The following is a 27,032-nucleotide window of genomic DNA, read 5'->3' on the forward strand; positions in this document are numbered from 1 at the left end:
TGTCCATCCTTTCCATGTCTGGGCCGAGGACGTTTCCCGTGTGGAGTCAAATTAAGCCGCAGGCTGCACTCCTGGTGGTGCCCTCCCATCAGTTCCTTTAGGCTAAGTCTCAGCTTTGCAACCATTCTCCCCCCAGAACCCAACAACTCTGGTTTCCCGGTGGTTCATGGGAATTACCCTACTGGATCGGTAGTTGGCATTTTTAATGGTCAGAACTACGATGGTATCTGATCATCTTCGAACCTCCGACCTTGATCTCGATTCGATTAATGAAAACATTCTTGGCAAATACTTCTGCTTTCGTCTGTCTTCATCATCTGGACGGCTGCTCGGAGGTAGAGCAGGTCATCCACTAATCAGCAGATTGGTGGTTCGATCCCCTGGTTCTCCAGTCAGCATGTCAAAGTATCCTTGAGCAAGATCCCGAACCCCAACTTGCTCCTGATGGCTGTTCCATCAGTGTGTGAGGGTGTTAAAAACCGAGTAGCAGGTGGCACCTTGTATGGTAGCCTCGGTCACCAGTGTGTGAATGTGTGTGTGAATGGGTGAATGTGACTCGTGGTGTAAAAAGCGCTTTGAGTGATCACAAGACCAGAAAGGCGCTATACAAGTCCTGGTCCATTTACCATTTCCAAGTTCGACAGCTGAGCTACTACAACGTAAAACCCTCAAACCTCAAATTAAAGCTGAACATCAGCATCTTATTCTCATCATTGTATTTTCATTTTAGAAATCAATACTTGAGTGTAGTGCCACATCACAGCTGTTGCAGTACTAATGGATTGCTCCCCATATCGAGAATTAGAAGATGATCTGAGGGGTGGATTTTTACTCAAAAGTCATGATGAGGTGTGAGCAGCTAGTTATGGTAGAAATGACCAAATGTTTGTCTTTCCAGTAGGAATAGCTGATGTGTTTTATTTTGTTGCAGGCTTCTATGTAGGGTAGGATCAGTCAGACTCTGCACTAATATTACACTGTGATGAAACAGTGTCTAAGGATAGAGCATATTGTAGGCTGTGCAGATTGCAAAGGCCTCTGGGACAAACTCTGACAAACTCGATGGTTTTAAACCGCTGTGCAGAAAACTGTGTTTGTCAGTTCAGCGACACGTTTTCAACTTGAAGCTCCCTAAAGCACAATAACAGTAAGAAGCATGAAATGTGCACGAACGTCTGAATCGAATGTAACACAGACAGAAATGACAGCTTTAAATATGAGTGAATAATCAGTTACACAATTACAATTCTAACTGTATTGTGCTATGATGACAGAATGAATTGATTCCCCAAAATATGGGCACATGTCCTCACTGTCATTTAGATAGTCAGTCTGGAGCCTTTATTATGTTTTAAATGCCAAAACAAGTACATCAGAAAGTCATATCCACCCATTGCCTTCAAGACATTCACACAAAACAGAAGTAGAAAGTTCAACAGAGTTTAATGGGAAAAGTATCGTGTGTTTTGAAATGGATGAGAATTATGAAAACCCTGACGTAGACCTCCATCAGCCTCCGTCAGACCCTTTTACTGTCGATCCACAGTGCTGTTAAACAGGAGGGAGCAGGTAAAGAGACAGAGAGCACCACAGAACGTTGACCCCTCCAGGGTCTAATGGACTCTGGGCTTGAGATGAGACGAGTGCAGCAAATCAGATCGTCCTGGGAGAAGCTCAAAGTCCTTTATTGCATTCTCAAAAATGAAAATCATACCTCGCCCTCTCCTTGTTTGTGGAGAAGCGGTTCATCTTAACTCAGTGGTACCCAACTGGTGGGTCGCGGTTCAAAAGTGGGTCGTGGGTCCGTTCTGAATGAACCGCAAGTGACTCACAAACGTTACTAAAGAACATTATTTTTAAGTATGGTGAATTTTCGGCACAGAGCTTTCATTTTGAAGTGCCATTTCCTGCTGTGTAGTGAGTGACTAATGGACAGCTACTCGACAGAGACAGCAAACTAGCTCGACAACATGGCCAAACGCAAGTATGACGCTGACTGAATTAAACTGTGTGGACCTTGAACTTATGACTAAGGAGAAATTTGGACTAGGTGTCTCAACCTGTTGGGAACCACTGCCTTAACTTGTTCTTGAGAAGGCTGTTGAATAGAAAGACGCCTCACAATCCCATAATTGCTTCAAGGCTCACTGTTATTTTGGAACTTAACTGTGTTGAGTGTGAAAACATCTGGATAAAGATCCCATGTCCCTCGACAGGGCAGCCTTGAGTATTGAGAGTTTGGGGCACCGTATATTTTGCCTGCAGTTATTTTTATAAGTGCATAAGAATGGGTAGATATTACATATCAATTTCTATGACCCACCATTTTAAATGCTCTCTGATCTGCCCCTTTCTTCACAGGTGCTGGAGACCAGGGCTTGTTTACGTCTCTCTATACCTCATTGGCCCAACAACTTCCCAGGGAGCCAATGGAATGGAGGAGGTGAGTACTGCCCTGCTGAATGGAGAATGCTAAATTATTGTAAAGCTTTAAAGTTTTCTTGACATTGTGTCCGAGAGGTCTATTTGGGAGGATGTGGTTGATGAGCATCTCTTGAATTTCTGTCTGCTCTCGTTAATGTCAGTGCTTTCTGTACAGGTGGTCCTTTCTCGCAACAATAACCACACAAGATCACATGCATGAAACATTCACTAAAAAGACAAGAAGTACGTAGGAAGTCATGAGTGCAGGCTGACACAAATATAAAACAGTATGAATAGTAGTGGTGGTGAGCAAGAAATCATGACGTACCCGGGTGTGCACAGTCAGAGACTCAGTCTCTTCACCGTCCTGTTGACTTTTTAATAGAGACATTGAACGATAGGATGGGAGCGCAGGTGGTTTTGGATGACTTATTGATAATGTGCCGGAGTTTAATGCAGGTCAGAGAATCCAGGCTGCAATAATACCCTGCTGTGTATGATGTAAGAACGTTTTTTATGAGCAGGAGAAACTGTCCAACCTTGAATTTTATGAGTTGAAATAAGTCAAGTGTTTGAGCTTTTTTATACGATGTCCGTATTGATATTCCTTTGAAGGTTATTATTCAGCGCAGTAAGAAATTTGAGTGAGTCAGTGAGGCATATCCGAAATGAATATTAGAGTTTTGATAAATGACATGCTTGAAGGAGATTATTGACCAGGGTCAGGTATAATTAATTTGGACACTGTTGGTCACCTGTGTTCTGTGATGTGTTTTTTGAAGAGAAAGATTAACAGCAGTGAGTGAACGCAGCCCCGGGGGTTCTTGTGCTGAAGGTTAAAGTGGACCTATTATGCTCATTTTCAGGTTCATACTTGTATTTTCGGTTACTGCCAGAACACGTTCACACGCTTTTCTTGTCAAAAACACTTTCTTTTCCTCATACTGTCTGTGCTGGAAGGCTCTCTCTGTCTGTGTCTGTGTGACAAGGCTCCTTTTTAGCGCCTGTGTCACTTTAAGCAACCCTCCTGAAAAAGCATGGTCTGCTCTGATAGCTCCTTCAGTACGTTTACATGCACAGTTAAGTCGAGCTATGGTTACAGCTTGACTAGGCCATTTAATGGGACTACTGTCCTTGTCCCAGTGTACAAGCATGGGAGGGGAATCAATTTATTGACCGTAATATGTCCGACTCTGCTACATTCGATGGCGATATACCCCCTCTTAGCTTGTTGGTGTTGGACCTTTTTCTAGTTAAACTATCATGTCAAAAACCAAACAATCGCCATTCCGAAATTTCCTCCCATCCATATATTTTAAAATGCAGCTGACACAGCATGAATTGTCTTCTCGTCTGTCCAAAAATGCACGGCTCTAGATGTCGATTTCACCACGTTGTTACTGTCTTCTTCTTCTTCTTCTTCTTCTGTTACGCATTTAATGCTATTCAACTTCTGGGTCAAAGCCCAGGGCAGACACTGTTGAACATGGGCAGAGCGTCTAGGCCAGTTTGGGCCTGATTGTCTGTATAATGCAGGAGTAATTTGACTTCCAATTGCATTATCTGTGTGTGTTAGTCAGACTTTGAGAAATTCAATGTAGTACTACTAGTCCATACCCATTGGTAGCTTTGTCACCTTCTGCCTATGCCAATCCTCAATGCCTATGTGCAGTTTCACATAGATTGACCACGTCAGTGAGTAGAAAAACGTGGGACAGACAGAATGACTGACTGACAGAATGACACACTGACAGTTTCCGTCATTATGTACAGCATACCATACCATGACTTAGTCATACCAAAAATTAGAAAAAAACAGCAACATTGGTCCAGAGGGGGAGCGCCACCCAGTTGCCAATTAGAGTTAAATTTCTCCAGTCACCTTGAGGCGTCCTGTTCTACATATCTACCAAGTTTAGTAAAAATCCATATGGCGGTTAGGACTAGATAAGAAATGAGCTCTCTAGCGCCCCCATTTTGTTTGATGGGGTCAATAATGGAGGCGTCCCCTCAGATTATGTGTNTATTGCTTCATTGGCATCCTCCCATGACCCTCTACCACTGTGCCACATTTCACATGGATTGACCAAGTCAGTGAGGAGAAAAACGTGGAACAGACACACACACAGACAGAGTTTTCGTCATTATATAGTAAGATTATGGTTGGGTGCCTCCCGAGTGTAGTGGTTAGAGCACTCATCCTCCATGAGGAAGGTCCGAATCCTGCATGGGTTGACGTCAGCAAAGGCATGTGGTTGCAAGAGGTTGCTTCAGGATAAGAAGCAGCTCCGGAATCTGGGCCAAGTCCTCAATGAGGGCATGTCTCAAGCTTAACGTAAAAAGATGTAAAAAGCGGATTCATTATAGTTGGACAAGACGGACTTTCATGTTTATAGGTATTTTAAAAGTGCGGTTTTAGTCTGCCTTACACAACCATTTTTTTTCTAATGTCATGAAAATGTTCTCAGTGTTTCCTGGTGTTCCGGATCTTGCCGTCGCTGCATTGTTATTGCAGTTGCACAATGACAGTAATGGAGTGTGGCAGTGTTTTCTACCATGAAAAAATCACCAATAAGAGCCTCTAAATGTAACCAGACATGTTTCAGCAGGAATATGATCGGAAATCAGGGGGAAATAAAAAAGAGGATCCCCAGACGTTAGCATGTAGCTACATGTAGCAGTGTATGTAATGTAAACACTTGCAGTAATGTGCTTGGGGCAGAGGCCTATTTAAAGAAATCTGTCAAGAGCTGATGTCAGCTTGTAGCCAAAGTAGAAAAAAACACTGTAAACAGAGTGTTCAAACAGTCTGGAGCCTGAGGTTGTCACTCACTTTAACATTTGTTTATCTCATTGTTGGAAACTTTGGCCACATTTAAGGAGAACATCCGACATTGTAACATAATATATATGAGAGAAAATAAGGAAAAGCAAAATGGGTCCCCTTTAAAATATGGATATTTACGTTCTGGGTTGTTTTGTCATCGTTTTGCCTGTTTCATGGGGTTAAATGATAAGGAAAAAATCTAGCATGGAGTCTCCAAAGACATGTAAGATGAAATAAAAAAGACATGGAAATCCCAGTGCCATAGAAGTCTGACAAAGAGCCTGGTGCTTGAAACATCACACACAGCATTAAAATCTTTCGAGCAGGAGCTACTTGGTGTTTCCAATCTATTTGTTTCAACTGTGTTTGCATAGATGTGGCCATGGGGCACTAAATATAATATTCATTGTCAACACCATCTAATTAATCCTGTGAAACTCTGCTGTCTTCTCTGTGCAGGACTTACGGCCGTGCACCAAAAATGATCCACCTTGAAGCTAATTTTGTCCAGTTTAAAGAGGAGCTGCTCCCCAAGGAGGGCAACAAGGCTCTCCTCACCTTCCCCTTCCTCCACATCTATTGGACCGACTGCTGTGTGAGTAGCTGTAAACACACACATACACACTCACAAGCACACAAAGAGCCACTCAGTAATATAATTAACAATACTGGGAAACATTAATTATCACATTGTGTATTATCAGACTGTGTTTAGATAGAATGGAGGCTTGTTTCAAGATTTGGCAATTCACAAACTTCCTGTTCCAGTGAGACAATAAAGAGCTGCTCTATTAAATTCTATTCAGCTCCGCTCTGTCCCACTGGCAGATCAGGAGCAAAGTGAACTCTCTTGGTTTTTGTTTTCTGTGTTGCATGAATCACGACTTGATTTGTGGTCGTAAAAGCTTCCTGTCAACTAAGACTAATGAAAAATATGCTTCTGCAGTGAGGGTTTGGATTAAATGACTGTTTTATGGTCATTACCATTCAGCTGTCCGACACCATAAATATAAAGACACATGAGTGAGAACACTTTTATTGTGGGATCAGTTACTGAAACTGATCCCACAGTAATCGTAATAAATAATCATAGAGAGCAGTGGAAGCAACATGCAGTCTTCTTTTTAATGTTGCTGCTACATGACGTTTTCTGTCCAAGAAATCTCACAGCACAGTTGGTTTATTCCATGAGGAGAGGCAGTGTGTGCTCCTATACCCTCTAAGAATAGATTTATACTTTTGGGTATCCTTTCTGATTAAAAATAGGTTGCAGACAGCTCTGTATGCAAGATATGCAAACTCATAGTGTGTGATATAGATAGATAAGATATCCATCCATGTTCACTGAGATTATTTTGGCAAAACTCCATGTCTGTGGAGGACTGAAATCAGCTTCATGTGAATAGATAAAGACAAGAATATGTTTTCGTATGTATCTGCATTACTGTGCACATGGCCTGATGTGATGCTCTTTAAGGAGCCTGCTGTCACCAGCCTAAACTGAACTTGACATCCATAGACTGCTGCTGCTGCTGCTCAGGGAGAGCAGACGGGAGAAAAACAAGAAGGGAAGCAGGAACCTGCTGCTGCTGACTGAGCAGCTGGTTAGTTTAAGGAAGTGCTGTCATCAGCGCGTGACTCATGACATTTCCTAAGGACTATGCCTCTAGTGTGGGAGCAGTGAGCCTGCATGTGTCTGCTGCACAATGAACACAGTAATACTTTCACCTGTGCAGTGTTACAATTCATTACAATAGACCTGACCTGAAAACTACCTTTGCAAAATTTACAGTTACATTGTGAGATAAACCATCAGGTCACAGTCACAGTAGTAGCGTGTCCTCCCTTTTTAAAGGTGGAGAGTGTAAATAAAGAGGTAAACTGTGGCATGTAAACAGGTGCAGGTTGTCCTGCTGGAAGAGGTATAACAAAGCTAAACAGAGATTCAGAGTCTGTCCACGGCCACACGATATGGACAGTATAATGTTGACCTATAGCCCCGTTTGCACCAAACATTTTCAGTATGGTACCTTTGGAACCAAAAGTAACCCTTCAGACATGGTACCTAGACCCTAGCGTTTCCACTGCAAACAGTCCTCTTAAATGTGGGCGGGGTTGTTGTCACTCACTGCTCCGTCCAGCACTCACTGTATTTCCTCCTTTATCAGTCTGCACCTCGTTTATCGTCCACAGAACGAGGCTGCACCCCGACACTTTCAGAGCAAAATAAAACAGGCTGCAGTGAGAGTCTCTCTCCATGGGATATTTAAAGATAGCTGGTTTGTGCATTTAGTCCTTCTCAGGCAAGCTCAGGGGTTTAGTGTTGCTGGAGCCCACAGGAACAACACTGGAGTTCACATAATCCGGTTGAAATTAAAATATATAAACACTTCAAGATCCACTCATTACTAAAAGTGTATGTCATATAAAAACTATAGTAATGGTGGAAGTTTAAGGTGTGTTGATGGATTCACGTCGTCAACTCATGCATTGAGTAACATTACAAGTTAACGTTCCACCTTAAAAGTCGCCGGACAGTGAATTAGGTTTTTGCTTCTCAGACTCCAGCTGCTGTGAGAGGCAGCAAAACATCCTTTCATTTTATAGTTACAGTTTACTAATAAAACTCTCCACAGTATGAACAGTGGTTACATGAGCCTCAAAACCAGCCACAACTCAGCCCTGAGCAGAGTGACCGTCCTCTACTGACCAATCAGACTGCAGTGTTCACAGCTCCACCTTTTGGTACCAGATCTGTGTGCTAGGTACCCCAACAGCGGGGGGACCAAACATGGGGACGGTACGGAACGGTTCCATTGGTACCATCCACAACTTTTCACAGTGGAAACAGAAGAAAAGAGTACCGAACTGAAATTAATTGAACTGTACCGTTGGCTCATGCAAATACTGAAGTTCAGTGACGAGAACATTGTCGACCAATAGCTGAGCTCTCTCCAGCACCAAACAGGAAGCAGCAAACCTGGTAGCTGATAAACACGGAGGGGATTCTGGGGAGGCGCAAGAACATGAAAACATGTCGGTTCTCTTGTACTGTGGAAACAGAGGAGAAAGTGGTGGATTTATGGAGTGAACAGGAGTACGTGTTTAATTTTGTATGTATCTGATCCACCGACCAGCACTTATTTTAGTGAGAAATCTTATTTTTGGATCTGTCTCCTCGCGCTAATATAGCTCAGCTAACCAGAGGCTTGTGCAAGCTGAGGTGACAAAATCCAAAATGTATATTGATGCCAAATTGACAAGAATACTGTCGACATATGACACTTTTTATCTTGTGTTTCTAGATTCATGTCTTTTTGCAGACATGTAAGAGATTGCGAAAATGTCATATTTCTTAAAGGGAGTTTGGTGTAATATTTTCATCTAGGTGCAGGATGGGAACTGTGACTTAAAACTCACAGTGTCTTTAGATGTCAGAACGTGTCAGACTTTACTCTTTCAGAGTCTTTTCAAAGTCTTCTAGTGTGTGGTAGTCACAAGCGGACTGAACGTGGCAGCAAGTCGGGGCTGCAGCATCCCCGTCTTATTCTACAAGGAACAGTAAATCCAGTGTGCACACAGCATGACAGTATCGCAGATGGCGAGGACAGGTGGGCTGCGCAGTAAACAAACAGTGAGCTGTGACCTGAACAGACTATGAAATCACGGCGCACCAACTCATCACATCTGTATTTATATGTAAATAAAGTAAATTACAGGCAATTATTTTACTGCTTAAAGAAAACTGTGCTCAAATGCAGCTTCTGTGCTGACCTGTTTAACTTGTGAACGTAAAGCGCAGTTAAGACCATCAGCTGAGTGTTGTCGGCTGTGGCACTCCTGTCAAGGTCAGTCAGGCTGTCCGTTGAGATGACAGACAGACAGACAGATGGAGCTGATCAGTCACTGACAACATGTGTGTGAGCGTTCATCGGTGTGCAGGGCGCAGTCTTCGATAAACTTTTAGTTATACAAAAATCACTCCAGACCTTTAGTGGCGCAGTTGAATAAGGGCTTTAAAGAAAATACCCTAAAGGTGTTGAGGGCTAATAAGTGATTTCTGTGATCATGAGATTGCATGTGCAGCGTCTCTTAACTGATCGCCAAGATTTACAACCCCCAAATCCTCCAAACTGTAACCATGAGTTCACTTCCAAAACATTGTGAAACACCAGGGCTTCAGTTCCTCTCCCTGTCACTGGACACTGTTACATAATAACTGACTCGTCTTATTATTTCCCTCCTCTACTCAGTCCTAGCCAGCCAGTTTAAAACTGACACTACCCTCCAGTCACGGAGTGAATCCCTGTCACAACTTTCAGTGGCCCACGAGTTATCATAAAATATTTTTCTTGTAGTTCCGTGCTGATGTGGAAATGTCCTCATCCGGTGCAACATGCAGGTCGCATAGAGGAGAAACATCTTTGCCTCTTCCAATGTTTTTACTCTCCCACATGTCCCCAAAGTCAGCATCAACAAGAGTATTACATGTGGTATTCCTTCATATATATAACTGTCATGTTTTATCATTGTTTCCGGGTGTTCACTAGGCCTGTCACGATAATTACTTTGGTCTGTTCATTGTATCATCTTCATTGCAGGACACAGAGGTGTATAAGAGCACGGTGAAGGAGGACATGATGCGCTGGCAAAACAGCTTGCGGGCGCACGGCTCAGCAGACTGGGTCATCATCGTCGTGGAGACCAACGATACCAAGAAGAAGAACAAGACCAACATCCTGCCTCGGTCGTCCATCGTGGACAAGATCCGCAGCGACTTTTGCAACAAGCAGAACGACAGGTGAGGACACAAGCAGAAGAACAGCTCAAACACTGACTTGAGGTCTTTTCATATGTTCTCACAGGAGGCAACATAATCAGTACCTGCTGAATATAAGAAACTGTGTTGATTCAAACTTGCCTGAGTAGAAGGAAAAGTCCGAAACATCATGCTCATGCTCTCTTCTCCCTTGTTCCATCTAAAAAAAATGTTACCTGAGCATCAAATCACTCACCATCTGTCTCAGTGACAGCTTCCTGTCTCAGGTCAGGTTGCTGAACAGTTGACGCATTCCTACGCACAGCACATTGTTGCTGTGATGTATCACTGAATTGTGTGTAGCGTTTTTGTTGTCTGGGGGTGTGTGCCACCGAGCACAAGCATTTCATTGTTCTTTCTTTTCACGTGACCTTAAATGTGAACTTGGACTTGCGTATAAAGGTCATTTCCCTGTGACGCAGGTGCGTGGTGCTGTCAGATCCTCTGAAGGACTCGTCTCGGTCTCAGGAATCATGGAATTCCTTGCTGCTCAAGCTGCGAACTCTCCTCCTCATGTCCTTCACCAAGAACCTGGGCCGCTTTGAAGACGACATGCGGACGCTCCGAGAGAAACGCACCCAGCCTGGCTGGAGCTTCTGTGAATACTTCATGGTCCAGGTACGTAGAGAAGGAAGTAGCATGTGTCTGCAAAGACAGAGAGGTAGAGGTTTGTCATACTGAAACTGACTGAATTGACAGGGCATAAAAATGTGCCTGCCTCTTCATTTAAACTACAGCTTTAATATTTACTTGCTCCTGTGTGTGCAGGAGGAGCTGGCCTTTGTTTTTGAGATGCTGCAGCAGTTTGAAGATGCCTTGGTCCAGTATGATGAACTAGATGCTCTTTTTACCCAATATGTCCTTAACTTTGGAGCTGGAGGTGAGTAACCACCACCTGATAAACTACTTGGTCTATTATAATAAAAATCAGCATTTTGTGCATGTATTTTCTGTCCCCAAGATCAAAGGTCCGTTCTAATTGTGGTTTGTTTCTGTCCACAGATACAGCCAACTGGCTCGGCTCATTCTGCGCCCCGGTCCGCAGCTGGAGCGGCCTGCTGCTGCGGCGGCCCATCGACATGGAGAAGAGGGACGGGATCCAGCGCGGAGAGGCCAGCCTGTTAGATCTGAGGAGCTACCTGTTCTCCCGCCAGTGCACCTTACTCATCTTCCTCCTGAGGCCCTGGGAGGTCACGCAGAGAGCCCTGGAGCTGCTGCACAACTGTGTCCAGGAGCTACGCCTGCTGGAGGTAAACAGACTCCTACTGTGACAGTTTCTCATGTGCTTTGTACTTTAGACTCTAGAATGTAAGCTCTTCAAATTTTGTAGCCATTTATAGAAAAAACAAAATGAAAAAGGATTGAAATATGGACTGCTCTACATCCTACACAAACCTGTATTGGAAACCTAAACTCCTGGAATGTGTCTCTCATCGTAATACTGTATGTTGCTCTTCAGGTGTCAGTGCTGGAGGGGGCGCTGGACTGCTGGGTGTTTCTCAGCTGCTTGGAGGTTCTGCACAGGATCGAAGGCTGCTGTGATCAGGCCCAGTTAGCTGCAAACTGCTCCCATACTGTCGGGCTGTGGGCCTATGCAACTGACAAGGTAATGAAATGTACTGATTATGTAGCTTTGGCTTTTATCAGTTGTGTAACTTCCAGGATGTGTCACAATACCGTAAGTGGACCAGGGCCCTGTTCTTCACATAGCAGGAATACATTTCTGACTGACATTTCAGAAGAGGAAATTACGTGCCTGTTCTTTTTTAAACCTTTTTTATTGGCTTTTACAGGATTATACAACATTTGTATCGAAGACAAATACAATCACCTTTTATAGTGTGCCATCAGGGAACAAATACATGTATTTTTATATAGAAGTGGGTACCAGCCCCGCTAGATCCAAAACAATAGCACACGTACATAATGAGGATGTTCAATACTACATTAAGGTTGTGCCTCTACCCAGGTTTGAATATCCAAACACGTAGCATTCTTTATATATGTGAGACCATTAGACCTTCCATGGAGAGACTGTCCAAAAGAAAATATAACATGTCTCGAATCCAATGAGTGTATGACGGAGGTGTAGAGGACTTTCACTTTATCCGGATCAGTCTCCTAACCAGTTAAGTGGTGAAAATGGTTACGTTCTTTTGGGATAAAGAGAAAGAGGGTAAAGAGGTTGACACGCCAAAGAGAGAGCACTGGAAGTGTAAGGGTCAAGCTTTCAGCCAAGTAAGTCAGACACAGTATTAAAAATCTTTTTAGATAGATAGGTGAGACTTGGTAAGATAAGCACGGTGCAAAGCTTTACATTGAATCAAACCATGCTTTGCACAAATAAAAGAGCTGTGCACCCTTCTCAGAATCTCGCCCCAGACGTCACGCTGTATTTCCTGCCACAAATCTGTTTCTCATGATGACTTTATTAAATCAAATGAGTCTATATTTAAGTTATGAATCTGGGTGTAGACTCTAGAAATAGCCCCTTTCAGAGATGGAGATGGAATCAAAAAATCACCAAGAGGTGAATCCCTCTGGCAGATTTGGAATATCTCAAGGTAGTATATGAAAAAGTGTTCTTAAGGAAGTGAAAAAAGGTCAGACAGCTGTTGAAAGGATTCAAAAACATTATCAGTGTTTAAAGGACTTCACATCTGCATTGGACCATACAGAAAAATGCACCATATCCTAGAGAAGAGGGAAAATTCATGGTTAGAAATTAAAGGGGCATTAACAGAGAAAAATGTAAACTAAAGTTACGCCTAAAATTTCTCATTCTTTTACTCATTCATTTAAATAGCGAGCCGTCAAAATCTGATTTTTTTTAAAAAAAAAGTGTTGTCTTTATTTTATTTTTCCTGTCTGCCTCTTGTAGCTGAAGTCCTTGGGGGAACTTTGTGGCCTGGTGTCAGAGAAGGGACCCACGTCTGAGGACCTGAACAGGACTGTGGATCTGCTGGCCGGACTGGGGGATGAGAGGCCCGAGACTGGTGAGTTTATAGATTCTGCTGTGAAATCAAACCAGTGTCATTTTCAAAAACATGATCACATCCTGCAAGGTGGTAATGAAAAGCTAATTATAAGTTTACAGGTACTCCCAAAGTCCCAGCCCTTTTACCTTACCCTTTTACGGATACTTATTGATACCAGATATTTAAAATGGTTTCAATGCTAACTTTATGCAGTATCGAGCTTCGCTTGTAGCTCTCTCACTGTTTATGTGTGCTACAGTTATTCTGCTGTTCTCTGCCACGAACCAAGAAAAGAAACATGTTGTCATTTTATAAAAATATAAAAAAGGTTTTGAATACTGATATCTTTAGAGTGAGAAATTCCAGTATCATGACAACACCAGCCCAGAGACACCAAGTCGGGCATCTTGAGCCATGTGAGGTCACCTTTTATCTATAGTGTGCTGCGCTGCTGACCCTGCTCAGCTCTGATTGGCCCTCATCAGTAGCAGTTCAGCTGATTCAATACTGACTGTACAGCCTGATTGATTCATGACTTCACCCGTTTAGTGCAGCTTCTCTGAAGTTTTTTGTGTCTTTCTTTTCTTTCTTCTTCCTCAAACAGATGACCATCGGCTGAAAATGCCAGTAAAGTAAAACAGCACTAGTTCCAGTTTTTAATCAGACACATGTAGGGGTATTTCATTTAAAAGCTTTTCTTCCGACTTCATTTGATACCCGTCATCTCAGTGGAAGCTTTCAGTTGTGTAAAACACCAGCAGACGCCACAGGAGTGTGGTATCGCCATATTTTCTACTGCATCTCGGCATGCTGAACTGCCAGCACTGTCAAATACATCACGCGACACAATCGTGTTGATGAAGGTGTAATGAAGACTCTAAATAAGCGGTCTGTGCTTTGTGTTAATCCCCCTTTGTCTCTCTCCACAGTTAGCAGTTTGCAGAGCCCTTATAAAAAGCTGAAAGAAGCCTTGTCGTCTGTGGAAGCTTTTGAAAGGCACTATCTTGTAAGTCAGTCTCTCGCGGCAGCTTGGTGTTGTGTTTCAGTAGTTGGCAGAGCAGGAAGTTAACAGACATTCTCTGAATTCCTGTCCAAAAACTTAAATCATTTTTATTTCTGATGTAATCTCCTGGAAACCTCAGCGGAGACAGTTCAGTTGATTATCTGTCTCCTCTCTTCTTCCCTTCCCTCTCCCTCCCTCCTCCTCCTCCTCCTCCTCCTTCATCTTGTTGGCCACTTCTTGCATCAGGAACTCTCTCATGCTGCTATGGAGATGTACAGAGCCATCGGGAGGCTGAGGTCTGCCAGGCTGGTGGGAAAAAGCCTGGCTGAGTTCTACATGTGAGGAAACCTGCTATTTCCCTTGGGGTACACACACGGGTCTGGAAATGATCTTAAAGCCCCCCTGCACATCCACACTGGTGTTTTCAGCTGCTCTGGCTGATTAGCCCTCCTCTCCACAACTGTCAATCAGTCACTGCTTGTAAACACCCACACACTCCTGAGGAGAGGGCTAATCAGGCAGAATAAATGAAAACACTAATGTGGTACGACGGGGTGTGACGGGGTTTTAAATAAATGGGAAGCCATAAAAGTGCAGTTAAAGTAACATTTCGAGCACATTCATTAGAGTCATCACGCGGTGACGGGTTTCTTTTTGCTGCATTTAGACAAACTGTAGATTGGAATGGCTTTAAAGAGGAATCAGACCCTTAAAATGAGTCTGACAGCTTATGATAGAGAAGACAAAGTGAACTGGGTCTCTGCTGTTTCTATGCTGCTGGTAATACTCTTTTTAAATACAGATTGTAACATCACCTGATGCCAAACACCAGCCAGAAGCTGAAGCATAGTTTATCAGTCTAGCCTTTAAATATGTTGTGATTTGAAAGACTTTAATTAAAAAATAGTAAAGTTTGTTTATGCTCAGTGACAGTACAGCCTCGTACATGCACGAATGATGGAGACAAAATACACTTCAATAATTACCATTTTTTGTCTGTCCTGACTTTGGGTCTTATATAAGGGTTTGTTTCACTTCTAAGTAGCATTAAAGGAGCAGCACTTTTTGACCTTGGTCCAGCTTTGAGCGAGACCAGCAAAATAAGCTGCAGTGTAACCACTTGTTCATTTACATCTATTAAAAGTGTTTGTTTTGCCACTGACAGGCTCAGATTGTTATTCTGAATGTCTGAAAATGTATAGAAGTAGTCCCTACATAGATAGACCTTTTGTTAAGGAGTAAGATCCTTTTTATTTAACCTTAAACAGCCCCGAAATCACTATTGTCAAACCCACCAGACTCCATTTAAATAAGCAGTAATTTTAGTATGTATTGAGTCAGCATATTTTCACATCTAACTCTGTGATTTAAGGGTTTGTTTTAACCAAACAAGAGATGGTGAATGTTGGAAAAGTGGAAAGACACACCAAGTTTTATTTGTTTCTGAAGTGTGTTTTACGATGATAAAATTACTGTTTTTTTAAATGGAGTGTGGTGGGTGTGACGGTAGCGATTTCAGGGCTGTTTATGGTTAAACAAAAAAATATCTTACTCTTTAACAAAAAGGATCTTATCTCTGTAGGGATGATTTCCTTAATATTGTCAGACAGTGGCAAAAACAACCACTTTTAATATTTGTAAATTAGTGGTTAGTGGTTGTAAACATGGCAGAACCGGTTACATTGCAGCCTGTTTCGCTGCTGCCAGCTGGCTCAGTTTCAGAAATGTTCTTCCTTTTAGTAACCTTAAGAAAATAACTTGGAAAAACAGGATCCAGGTTGTAAAATACTGAACTCATCCCCTTAGAAATATTTGTGGACAAGCACACACTCTGTCAGTAATTTCTATGCTTTTGTTTCATTATTAAAACCAACCTGATGTGTTTGTGTTTCTCAGGAGGAAGGGCGACCCTGAGCGGGCAGAAACCTTCTTACAGGAAGCTCTGAAGTCATACGTGTCAGAGGGATGGAGCCTCCCCGTCACTCACACCAGGAAACAGATTGCTGAGTGTCAGAAACTGCTGGGCAGAACTGAAGAGTATCCTTCAAATCACCAACACTAAGAATAGCCATTAGACCAGTAAAGGGCCAAATATGTCAGCTTCACAGTAGTGCCAAGATAAAGGAATAACCTTAAGGATGCAGGATGTTTTATGGAGCTGTGTGCATTTAGTTTTTACTACCAAATAGATATATAGCGTGATGGTTCAGGTGCTGTTTAATAAAGAAATGCACACTTGCAATTCAGATAGATATGCGAACACATTTAAATCCATTGTATAACTGCACACACTGTTTTATTTGCATTTTTATTAACTTCCATCACACTGTGTCATCTTTTCAGTCAGGGTTGAGTAAGTTAAAGAAGAAAAGATCTTGTCCAACATGCTCGGGCATTTTAAGGTTACTAGCAGGTTCCTGTGCTGACCTGATAAAGGTGATGTTCTTGCACCAATGCACTGTAGTGTTTGGTTTCCTTAACATCCCGCTGCAGCTACTTGCAAACCAGTGCCTTGTTGGCTGGTGATGTCAATCTGACCACAGAGGAGAGGAAGCACTTTTGTCAAGAAATCCTGACGTTTGCCGGCAAGTCTGGAGATCAGTGTAAGTGATGGTGTTCGTTACAAGTTTACCTCTCCAACAAAACTACTTATCTGACCAAGAAAAATCTGATTTGTTCAAAAACAGTCTTGAATTTGGTTTAAAATTATCTTGAAAAGCTTCTAAAAAAGCATTGAATTTAAGTGTCTGACACCTGTAGGCGTCCTGTAACAGTTAATCCACTGTTTTGAATTGTTAGAAAACATCTACAGTGTTTTTCTTGTCGTCATAAACTGCAGTATTTCATTAATACCAAATGTTGTTGTCTTCCTCCTCAGCTCACAAAGTGACTCTCAGCATGGGCGTCTTCTGTCAGCTCACACGGCTCCAGTTCCACCCAGCCACAGCCTCGGTGCACTCTGGCGCCGTCCTGCAGGTGGAGCTCACTCTGCGATGTTTGATGCCCGTGTCGGTGCGCATACAGCAACTCGCCGCGAGCATTCACTTTGACCTGGAGCGTGCGGGGACTATAGGAAGGTCTAAGGGCGCTCAGAGACAAACAAACCCAGGGACAGTAGAGTTTAGCCAGGGTAGCTCGTCAGCAGGTCCGCCCTCCTCCTCGGCTGCCGGCCCCCCTTTAGAGCTGGATGAGATTCAGGACAGGAGTCCTTCGGACAATTCTCTCAACTCCACAGGAGTGGTGTGTAAAAACACTCATCTGGTCATGCGCCGTCATGACAGCAGCTCGCCGCCGGACACGCCCAACTGTGTCAGCCCTCCTACTGTCACCATGAAGGAAGGAGCACAGATGCTGAAGGTGCAGGATGTGACGTTAGAGCCTGGGAATAACAGCATCATATTCACAGCACCAGTAAGGAACACTTTTCTCACTCTCCCTCTCTCTAAACATTTGCTCTTCTGTTTGATAAAACTTTCGTCTTGTTTTCTTACATTCCACCTTTTGCTCTGTCACTCGTGTGTTTTCTCCGTAGAGTGGACAACCAGGTACTTACACACTGCGCCAGCTGTTTGCCACCGTGGGTCAGGTGCAGTTTGTGCTGCCACACATCTACCCCTCGGTCCAGTATGAAGTATATTCTCAGGAGCCCCAACTCACAGTGGAGCCTCTCTCAGGTCTCAGTTTTTATATAATTGGTGACATGTATGATTAAAATGAGGGTGTGGTGTTGGTCGCAAGTTCCAAGTCTGTTTGCTCGTACAACATTGAGTAGATTACATAAAAGAATAAAGGTCGGCACGGTGGAGTCTGCATGTTCTCCAGGTGCTCCAGCTTCCTCCCACAGTCCAAAGACATGCAGGTTAATTAGTGACTCTAAATTGTCCGTAGGTGTGAATGTGAGTGTGAATGGTTGTCTGTCTCTATGTGTCAGCCCTGTGATAGTCTGGCGACCTGTCCAGGGTGAACCCTGCCTCTCACCCAGTGTCAGCTGGGATAGGCTCCAGCCCCTTGTGACTCTTCACAGGATAAGCAGTGTCAGAAAATGAATGAATCAATCAAGCAAACTGATTTCTCATGACAACGATATATCACTTAATTTCATCAGGAGCTGCTCTCACAGATTTCTTTTATTGGACGAACATTACAACAAAGTCCCTGACCCTTCTTCAGTTTACCATGTTCTGAGCGTCTATATGGCTGTTTAGAATAAGTTGCTCATGTAGCAGCTCTTGAGCCTTGACAGTACCGTATGGCATACTACTGAACTAGGGATGCACCGATTGTGAAATTATAAATAATAGCATTATAAAAAAAACTGACTTGCTGTAAAGTCATCCAGCCTTCATTACACTATCTTAATGAGCATAAATACACTCATACACATTTATAAAACGACCTTTAATATAAGCTTTTACATGAAAAATATCCTTAAAGCCCTTAAAAATAAGTGCTGTGAAAACATCAACACATTTGTTCTTTAAACAGCTGTATTTATCAAGTTTCTCACCAAAAACTACATTTTACTAGATTTGAACACATCGTGAAAATGTTCTAATTTATCTTTGCCCAATAGACCTTGAATGCTTCATAATGTAACATGATTCAGCCTCTGTTAGCTGTCATTTCTGGTGCGTTAACTTGCTCTCCTGCTGCCGATGTCAACACAGATTTGTTGTTCACAGTGTAGCAGTATCAGAGAGTGTATCACCTGACACGTCCATGATAAGTTCACTGCGTCCCTCTGTCCTGAGGATGACCTGGGGAAATTTTCTTTTCATCCCAATCATGTTTCCTTTTATGTGGGGACAATGGGATGCTGTTAGTCTCAAGCCCTGCTTTTTAGCCTGCACAGAATTGATGCGACCGACAGAAAAACATCAGCCACTTACTTGCCGATAAGCCGATGCCAGTCAACAGTGCGAATATCAGCCGATACTGATTGTGCGGCCGATAAATTGGTGCATCTCTAGTTTCTGCTGCCCTCATTACTATGATATCATGTTTATGGTTATTTACAAACCAGATTGTAGCATGTGTCAGTGTGTGTGTGTGGGCGGTGCTCACTGTAGGTGTGTTTGTGCTTTCAGAGCCGCTGCTGGCCGGTCTGCCTCAGATGGTGAAGTTCACTCTGTTGACGGGTCACTACGCTGTAAAGAAAGGAGACGCTTTGCAGCTCAGCAACACAGACACTATGCCTATCCTGCCCTCCACCAGCTGCACCGCCCGCATCAGCAACCCCACAGCTGGTCAGTGCACTGCTTCCTCCAGAATAGATCCCCCTTTGTTCCCTGATTTTCCTTTAGTCACCTGCATGAAGTTGTGTTTTCCTTAGTACATACTGTTTACTAACTAACTGACAAAAAAACAGCTTTAAAGTTCTCACAGCTTCCCTCTCTGTCCCCTCGCTGCGTTCAGAGCTAGTGGGTGAGAACACTCTGTCCATCCAGTCCTCTGAGAAGGTGACCAGCATCAGCCTGCCTGCCACCCCTCCGTACCACACTCTGGAGTTCCACCTGGAGGTTCTGTGCGTCATCCCGTCCGGGTCAGACCGGCCCGCCAACGAGAGGCTGACCAACGGGGAGGTCCGCCACCGACCACGCAGCTACAGCCATCCCGACACGCCCATGACCGCCATCGACCAGAGGGTGAGTGTGAAATGAGTCACAGCTGATAGAAGATGTCACATTTCTGTCGGTTTAAAGGCTTGGGTGGTATCTATACAGTAATCTAGAGCTGCAGTGATCTGTTGTTTAACGATAAGTTGATTCCCAATGAATTAATCGGCAAATATTTTCAAAATCAATTAATCGTTTGTCATTTTTCAAGCAAAAAATGTCAAAAAAAAATTATATTTCTAGGTTCTTAAATGTTAAAGTTTGCTGCTTTTCTTGGTCTTTCATTAAAGTAAACTGAATATTTTTCGGTTCAGGACAAAATAAGACATTTGTTGAAGTCACCTTTGGCTCTGGGGTTTTCTAATGTTTTAATAAAAGTTAGATATACATTTTAGACCAATCAATAAATTAAGAAAATATTGTCCAGATTGAGTTGGTAATGAAAATAATCATTAGCTGCAGCCCTAAAAGTGTCAGAAAGATAACCATCATTAACCAGATAAATATTCCCTCCTTGTACTTGGACTTGTGAGCTGTTACAAGATACTTGAAGAGATTTGATAGTTAATTTTTGTGCCCGTCTGTCCGCAGATGTCCATCGACTGTCCGTGGTCCATCTACTCTACGCTGCTCGCCCTCACCTTCTACATCCCTTTCAAGACCAAACACTCACTGCTTTCTGCTGGTAACAGGTGAGCCGCTCTTCTCACTGAAATATCTGTATGTGTCACTAATGGGAAAAAAAATCACATTACTGTTTTTTGTTGTTGAACAAATAGTTTATCCATAGAAATCTTTGGCAGATGTGCGCTTTCACATAAAATCCTCAAAATGCAAGAAACTATAGTTTACTTATTTAATTAACCCCAACTCATTTATACACACGTCTGACCTGTGACCTTTGACCTGACCCCACAGGAAGTACATCCAGGTGTGTGTGCAGAACATGTCAGATGTGAACTTCACACTGGCAGAAGTGAAGCTGACAGAGAAGCAGCATGCGTCGCTGGAGCTGCAGTCCCTCAACACTAAAACTCAACAGGTGAGCTGAAAAAAAAACGACTAAACAAATGTCAGGGACGACAGGATGGATCAGTGGGTAGTGTCCAGGTTTAGTGTTTGTAAAAAAATAGATTCAGGTTATAATATGTATTGGAAAATATGGGGGAATATAAAAAATAGAAAGATCACACTAATGAGGATACATATTTTTACTCCTTAGTTTCAGCCTTCCCCTCCAGAGGGGGCTGAGCCTGATAATTGAAGCTCTTGGTCCACCATTTGTTCTCTGCTGGGTAGTGACAGAAATAATGATCGTGTTAACAAGCAGCACAAATTAGTTTCCTCATGTGTGCTGAACCACAGAGAGGTTGAGGAGCTCAGATATGTGGAGGGAACTATTTATGGTTTCTAGAGACAGTTCACCCTAAAATCAGAAACACATATTTTCCTCAAACTTGAAGTGCTGTTTATCAGTCTAGATCGTTTTGGTGTGAGTTGCTGAGTGTTGGAGATATCAGCTGTAGAGATGTCTGCCTTCTCTCCAGTATAATGGAGCTAGATGGCACTCAGCTTGTGGTGCTCAAAGTGCCAAAACATTACATTTAAAAAACTCAACAGCAATGTCTCTTTCCAGAAATCATGACTCAGTTACTCAAGATAATCCACAGACCTTGTTGTGAGCAGTTTCATGTAGGGACTATTTTCTTTCTACCAAATTACACTTGCCAACCATATCACCGCACAGAAGGAAGCGTGCATCTACTGTTAGCTCACTAGTATCAGAGAGCTAGCTAATGTTACAGCTCAGCCGAGGAGGACGCCATCAAGCGGGATTTATACTCCAGCGTTGTAGCCTGACGTGCACATCCCCAGAAATGTAACTACACGTTGCGGCGACGCAGACCTCCTGTCTTTAAGCTGAAACCATTTCCCTCAGTGGAAACAAAGCTTTTATTTACTTTAATTTCACAGATAAGAAACAATAAACTGTGAAGACAATAAAGCCTCCACAAAAATAGCATTTTAAGTCTTGGTGTGATTTATCCTGGCTTCATATGAGTAGAGGAAATCTCCGCTTGTCGCTAGGCTAATTTATACAATGTAAAATGCCATAGGCTTGTGCTAATAATGTTAGCATGTTGTATTTGTTTGGAAAACATGTTTAGCATAAGACAGTTGTTTTGTCATTGAACCTTGTGAGTTGTAATGGAGCTGAATTTTGTAACGTTACCTTTGTTAAATGTTGCTGTTGTCCCTGGCTTCATATGAGTAGAGGTAATGTATACAATATAAAATCATTAGTGTTTACATCTCGCACTGTCACTAGCATGACCCTTTCGTCCATGAGTAGATGCACGCTACCTTTGTGTGGTGATACGGTTAGTAGGTGTAGTTCGGTAGAAAGAAAATAGTTCCTACATGAAACTGCTCACAACAAGGTCTGTGGATTATCTTGAATAACCACGGCACAATTTCTGGAAAGAGACATTGCTGCTGAGTTTTTCAAATGTATTTTTTGACACTTTGAGCACCACAAGCCGAGTGCCATCTAGCTCCATTATATTAGAGAGAAGGCAGACATCTCTACAGCTGATATCCCCAACACTCTGCAACTCACACCAAAACGATCTAGAGTGATAAAAAGCACTACAGGTATGTCTGTCAAAAGGATATATCCATTCTGTGCCTCTTGTGTTGGTTTCATTTAAAATAACATCAAAACTAATTCATATTGATGTCTTTTTGTGTAGCTGTTGTGCAGTAAGCACAGTGTGTTCTGCCTGTGGGAGGTGAGGTGGAAGGACGACCTGCCCTCGTGTCTCCAGTGTGTTTTCTCTGCCAACTTCGCTCCGCTCAAGCAAGACGTCTCTGCCTTCAAACCCTTCCACTACCAGTTCCAGCTCGAGAGAGTCACTGTGAGTCCACTTCAGCGTTTATTCTGCTCTTTGATAAGTGGAGCTGTAATCCTGTCGTCAGCAGCTTAAATATCTAGATGTTTTTGAAACATGTGGACAGGCAAAATAAACATGTCTCAAACAAGGGTCAGCTGTCTGTTGTGTTCCTGGTTTGCATGAGTTAATAATGTTACAAAACGAACACATTTTGGGAGATGTGGATTGTAAAGCACTCCCACTACAATGAGAGACTTAACCCTCCATAAGTAACCACTGTTTGTCATTGTCAGACACTGTACAGTGTGAAAGCTGAGATCCTGCCTCCTGCTGGGGAGCAGCACTGTCGCTCCGGTCTGCTCTGCGGGCTGGAGGTGTGTATAACACGACTGACTGAACCTGCAGAGGGAGAGATGGCAGAGGAGAGCAAGACCGACACTGATGGCCTCAAAACCACCAAACTCATGTATGAAGGTATGTCGGGACAACGGGTCATCACCTGGGTTTCTAAAAGGATGGATAAACAAAAGCAGAGAGAATGGGGATTATAAGAGTGCAGGAAACAAATATTATTGTGATAAAGGTGAATAAAAACATCAAATTTAAGCTCTTTTTTATTTATTTATATATTTGTTTAATTTTTTTGGATCCCCAGTGGGTAGCATCTACTTTTCCTGGGGTCCACACTAGCAGACATTACATCATAGAGTAAAAAATAAACAATTAAAATTAGTTCATTAGTTGCAAACAAGATTGAGTGTAAAAAAAAATCTGAGTGTTTATGTCAGCTGTTTGCTGTAAGCACAGATACGCCTCATCGTCAGTTTTAGCAATTTTCTCAGACACAAATATTTCTAGACACAATAGATCGATCACTTTGTGCAGACACATTCATATTTAGAGTCGTGACTGTAGAGTTAACAGACGAAACATCAGTGACTTTACCCTTTACCTCATGTGTCTGTGTGTGTGTCCACAGTGGCCGACAGCAGCAGTAACTGGGCCGTGTGTGGGAAGAGTTCAGGGATGGTGTCGATGCCGATGGCGGCCGGCGCGACCCACAAGGTGCAGATCGAGGTGATGCCTCTGTTCGCTGGACACCTGCCCTTCCCCAAGATCAAAGTGCTGAAGTACCTTCCTCACACTGCAGCTGTGGCCATTCAGCCAGACCCTGGTAAGACCTCTCACGTAGAACTAGGGCTGTTGCAGTGTAAGAATTTCCTCTGTGATGAGTAAGCGTCGCTCAACAGTGTTATATGTGGTATTACCACCATGTTTTTGTTGCAGCTGGGACGCAGCGAGGAAGTTTGTGTCGATAGTTGGTTGTCGTGTTGAGAACAGTCGAGCCAAAACAGAACACAGCACATTTTCTTATTTAACAGTGAAACAGTACACTAAAATATTTTCTGAAAACATTTAAGAGAGAGAAATAGACAATACAGTGACAGAATATTGATGCGTATTTGATCAGCGCTGCCTAGTTTGACAGTTTGACTGCAGTTCATGAGCAGCAGTATTTTTCTTTCTTCTGCTGACGTCAGTTTGTTTCTTGCCGTCCTCAGACAGCTGCGTAGAGAACGACAGTCTCTCCCTGCTGGACAAGACGCTGGACGACCAGGCGGACACGGCGAGCATCCGCAGCCGGGGCAGCGTGCACTCCGTGGGCAGCGGCGACCAGCAGCAGAAGGGCGTGGCCATGCCGCGTCTGGAGCCCTTCAGCCCCGGACAGGTGTTCAACCACACCCACACGCGGCAGGTGCTGGTGCTGCCCGCCACCGACGACCACATCATGGAGGTCAACGCTACATGACCCTGGTGGCAAGAGCGCCCGCCCCCTTCTTACAGAACTGAACCCCGGCCCTGGATGGACTCTGCTGAGCTTTTGCTCTGGGGCAGACCGGGTCCATGAGTCCATGTCGAAGACCGCTCACTGCAGGTTGCCGGCATGGACTCACCCCTACGCATGAAACGTTCACATCACTGGAGACATTACGGACTAGACGCAGTGAAGAGCCGATGACATCTGCTGATAAAATTTAAATAAAGATTTTTCTTTGCCATACTTTGTACATAGCTCATTGGATGGATTTATAGTTATAAATATATAAATATATATATGGACTGATCGATCAGATCGGCGCCTGTCGTGCTCCTTCGAACTGAAGAATAACAGTCCTGATTGTCCCATGATGCACCAAAGCCCTAGATGTGTGTACGCCTCGATCAGCTACTCAAGTACTGTAACTTTGACTGAGTGTGTCCTGCTGTACGTGCTGTTCTGAGCCTCTCCACAAGTCATCGCTTTTACATTTGAGACTTTTGCCTTTTATGACAGTCAAGACGTCAAAACTCATCCTTGGAGAAATATCCACGATCCTAAACAGACTCTTCTGTCCTGTCATACTGGTAGGGTTGGGCACCGTTACCCAGTGGTACCTTTTTTCAGTATTTTACTGTCTATAATAACAAACATGTAATTTCAGGTGTAAAAAATAAGCCCAACCTTCTCAATCTATACATTGTTATTCAACCACACACAATATAACCTGTCCCTAGAACTTCCAGCCTGTCAGTCTGTCACCAGGGCATAACGTGAGAAAGAGATACAAGCCAGCATGAAACTCGTGCAGACAAGAATTAGAGCGTGTAGTTAAGACCAGCTCTGCATTTCGCATTACAAATATTCATATCACACCATCGCCCTGACTCTGTAACGTGAGCGAGCTGCAGGCTCTTTGTTTTCCCCTCTCAACCATGCGCTCCCAGGTACCAAAATTTGGCACTAATTGAGTAAAGCCATACTCAGTAGTAACCTTAAAAACAGAGTTCGATACCCAACCTGAGACACTAGGCCTGTCATGATGAGTACTTTTGTTGGACGACATCTTCAACCAGAAATAATAGTGATAAACTAAATTACTGTCATTTTCAGACCATTTTATGCCACATCTTACGATATATGGACATGACCTCGGTCAGTTTTTGCTGATCTTGATCAGACAATACGGAAATTATCATGACAGGCCTTTGTGATAAAAACAATATTAATGTTGAAGTAGAATATTAATGCTGGGGTCAAACTACATAATATCAGCCTGATAATGGTCCTAAAATGACCACAAGCATTTAGACAGTTGTAAGGTTGTCGTGTGAAATCAAGCATTCATCTTTGTATTTTCTTAACGACATAAAAACAATTCCAAATGGATAAAATAAGAATTTGGCCACATTTTAAAATAATGCTGCCATGTTTTAACTCATTTAGTTCTTGTTAATCGCTCACTGATGAATAGAAACACAGTCAATCATAACTGCTTTTTAGGCTGCATTTTTTTGCCTAAAAAGACAGAAATAAAAATAATTCTAGAAAATGTTCGTAAACTATTTCCTGCAATGAGGTTAATTTGGATAAAGCAGTGAAACACTTACAGAATGTTGCTCCCCTTTCACAGCAGGGTTCTCGTAAACATTTGGGGAAAAAATCGCACACTTTCATCAACAAATTGATAAAAATTTGTTGATGAAAGTGTGTATTACTACACTAATAAAAAATGTCAGTTTTATTACAAGTCTACAGCAAAGAGAATCGTTCCTGTACCTGCAGGATGGAAGCGTCTGGTTGTCATGGATACATCTTTAACTCTGACTCAAACACAAACATCAGCACAAAACTCTCAGATGGGAATCACTGGTGACGGGAGAGTCTCAGACTCAGTCTAGCGGTGTGTGTCGTGTGTATCTGTTGAGCTGTAGTGTGTACGTGCGGGGGTCTACTTGTATGTGTCTGTACGAATGTGTGTGCGTGTGTGTGTGTGTGATCAGGTGAGATCAAGCAGTGCACATTATTGTCTATCTATTGTCTTACCTTATCAGTGGATTGTTCATATACAGTGTGTGTATATTTATTCTGTGTGTGTGTGAGTGTGTGTGATTGGGAGGTGTGTGTGCGTCGCCAAATCTGTGTCCGAGCTATGCACACATACCGTTCGGTGTTGAATAGATGAATGCAGTCAGTCGGTGTTGGATTGATCCGTTGGTTTATTTGAAAGGATGAATGTCTTATTCACCCCTCCTCCTCCTCCTCTTCCTCTTCTTCCTCCTCCTCCTCTCCTCCCCCTGGCGCACACACACAGTGTAACTACAGCCTCCTGCTCCTCTTTGACCACTGTACATACTGATGTGTAAATAATGATTCAAATCAAAATCATCTTTGATTGCCAACTATATTAAAAAATCACTGGAACTGACCTGATGTTTGGTGTTTATGACAACGTGTTAGCTACAACGCTGTCGTTAAAGGAGGTCTCCTTACACAGAGGTGATTGTTAAATATACTCAAAACCAGGAGAATGAATCTGCTGCTGTAAAAGCCTCCTCTTCTGGTTGTAGGTGTACCACCAAACTGTGGAAACTGGCTTCAAAATATTGTCCCATTCAACCCAGTCGCCAAAGTAAATGTTGGTACTTTACTT

General features: G+C 43.0%; 1 protein-coding gene across 1 annotated transcript in view; it reads left to right on the forward strand.

Moving 5' to 3' along the window:
- The window catches only part of trappc10 (trafficking protein particle complex subunit 10), a 30,646-nt gene extending 3,822 nt beyond the window's left edge, over positions 1–26,824 (forward strand). The window contains exons 2-23 of the mRNA XM_050048090.1: positions 2,362–2,443; positions 5,711–5,846; positions 9,853–10,052; positions 10,493–10,688; positions 10,839–10,950; positions 11,073–11,320; positions 11,530–11,676; positions 12,952–13,066; positions 13,978–14,054; positions 14,298–14,389; positions 15,948–16,088; positions 16,545–16,654; positions 16,930–17,462; positions 17,584–17,725; positions 19,139–19,297; positions 19,467–19,696; positions 20,258–20,358; positions 20,585–20,708; positions 22,420–22,584; positions 22,854–23,034; positions 23,540–23,734; positions 24,123–26,824. Of these exons, the coding sequence (XP_049904047.1) occupies positions 2,362–2,443; positions 5,711–5,846; positions 9,853–10,052; positions 10,493–10,688; positions 10,839–10,950; positions 11,073–11,320; positions 11,530–11,676; positions 12,952–13,066; positions 13,978–14,054; positions 14,298–14,389; positions 15,948–16,088; positions 16,545–16,654; positions 16,930–17,462; positions 17,584–17,725; positions 19,139–19,297; positions 19,467–19,696; positions 20,258–20,358; positions 20,585–20,708; positions 22,420–22,584; positions 22,854–23,034; positions 23,540–23,734; positions 24,123–24,370 (3,734 nt within the window). The 3' untranslated portion in view covers positions 24,371–26,824. The remainder of the gene's footprint in view (positions 1–2,361; positions 2,444–5,710; positions 5,847–9,852; positions 10,053–10,492; positions 10,689–10,838; positions 10,951–11,072; positions 11,321–11,529; positions 11,677–12,951; positions 13,067–13,977; positions 14,055–14,297; positions 14,390–15,947; positions 16,089–16,544; positions 16,655–16,929; positions 17,463–17,583; positions 17,726–19,138; positions 19,298–19,466; positions 19,697–20,257; positions 20,359–20,584; positions 20,709–22,419; positions 22,585–22,853; positions 23,035–23,539; positions 23,735–24,122) is intronic.
- Positions 26,825–27,032: the final 208 nt, after the last annotated feature.

This window comes from Epinephelus moara, chromosome 7 (genome assembly GCF_006386435.1).
Source record: "Epinephelus moara isolate mb chromosome 7, YSFRI_EMoa_1.0, whole genome shotgun sequence".
Lineage (NCBI taxonomy): Eukaryota > Metazoa > Chordata > Actinopteri > Perciformes > Serranidae > Epinephelus > Epinephelus moara.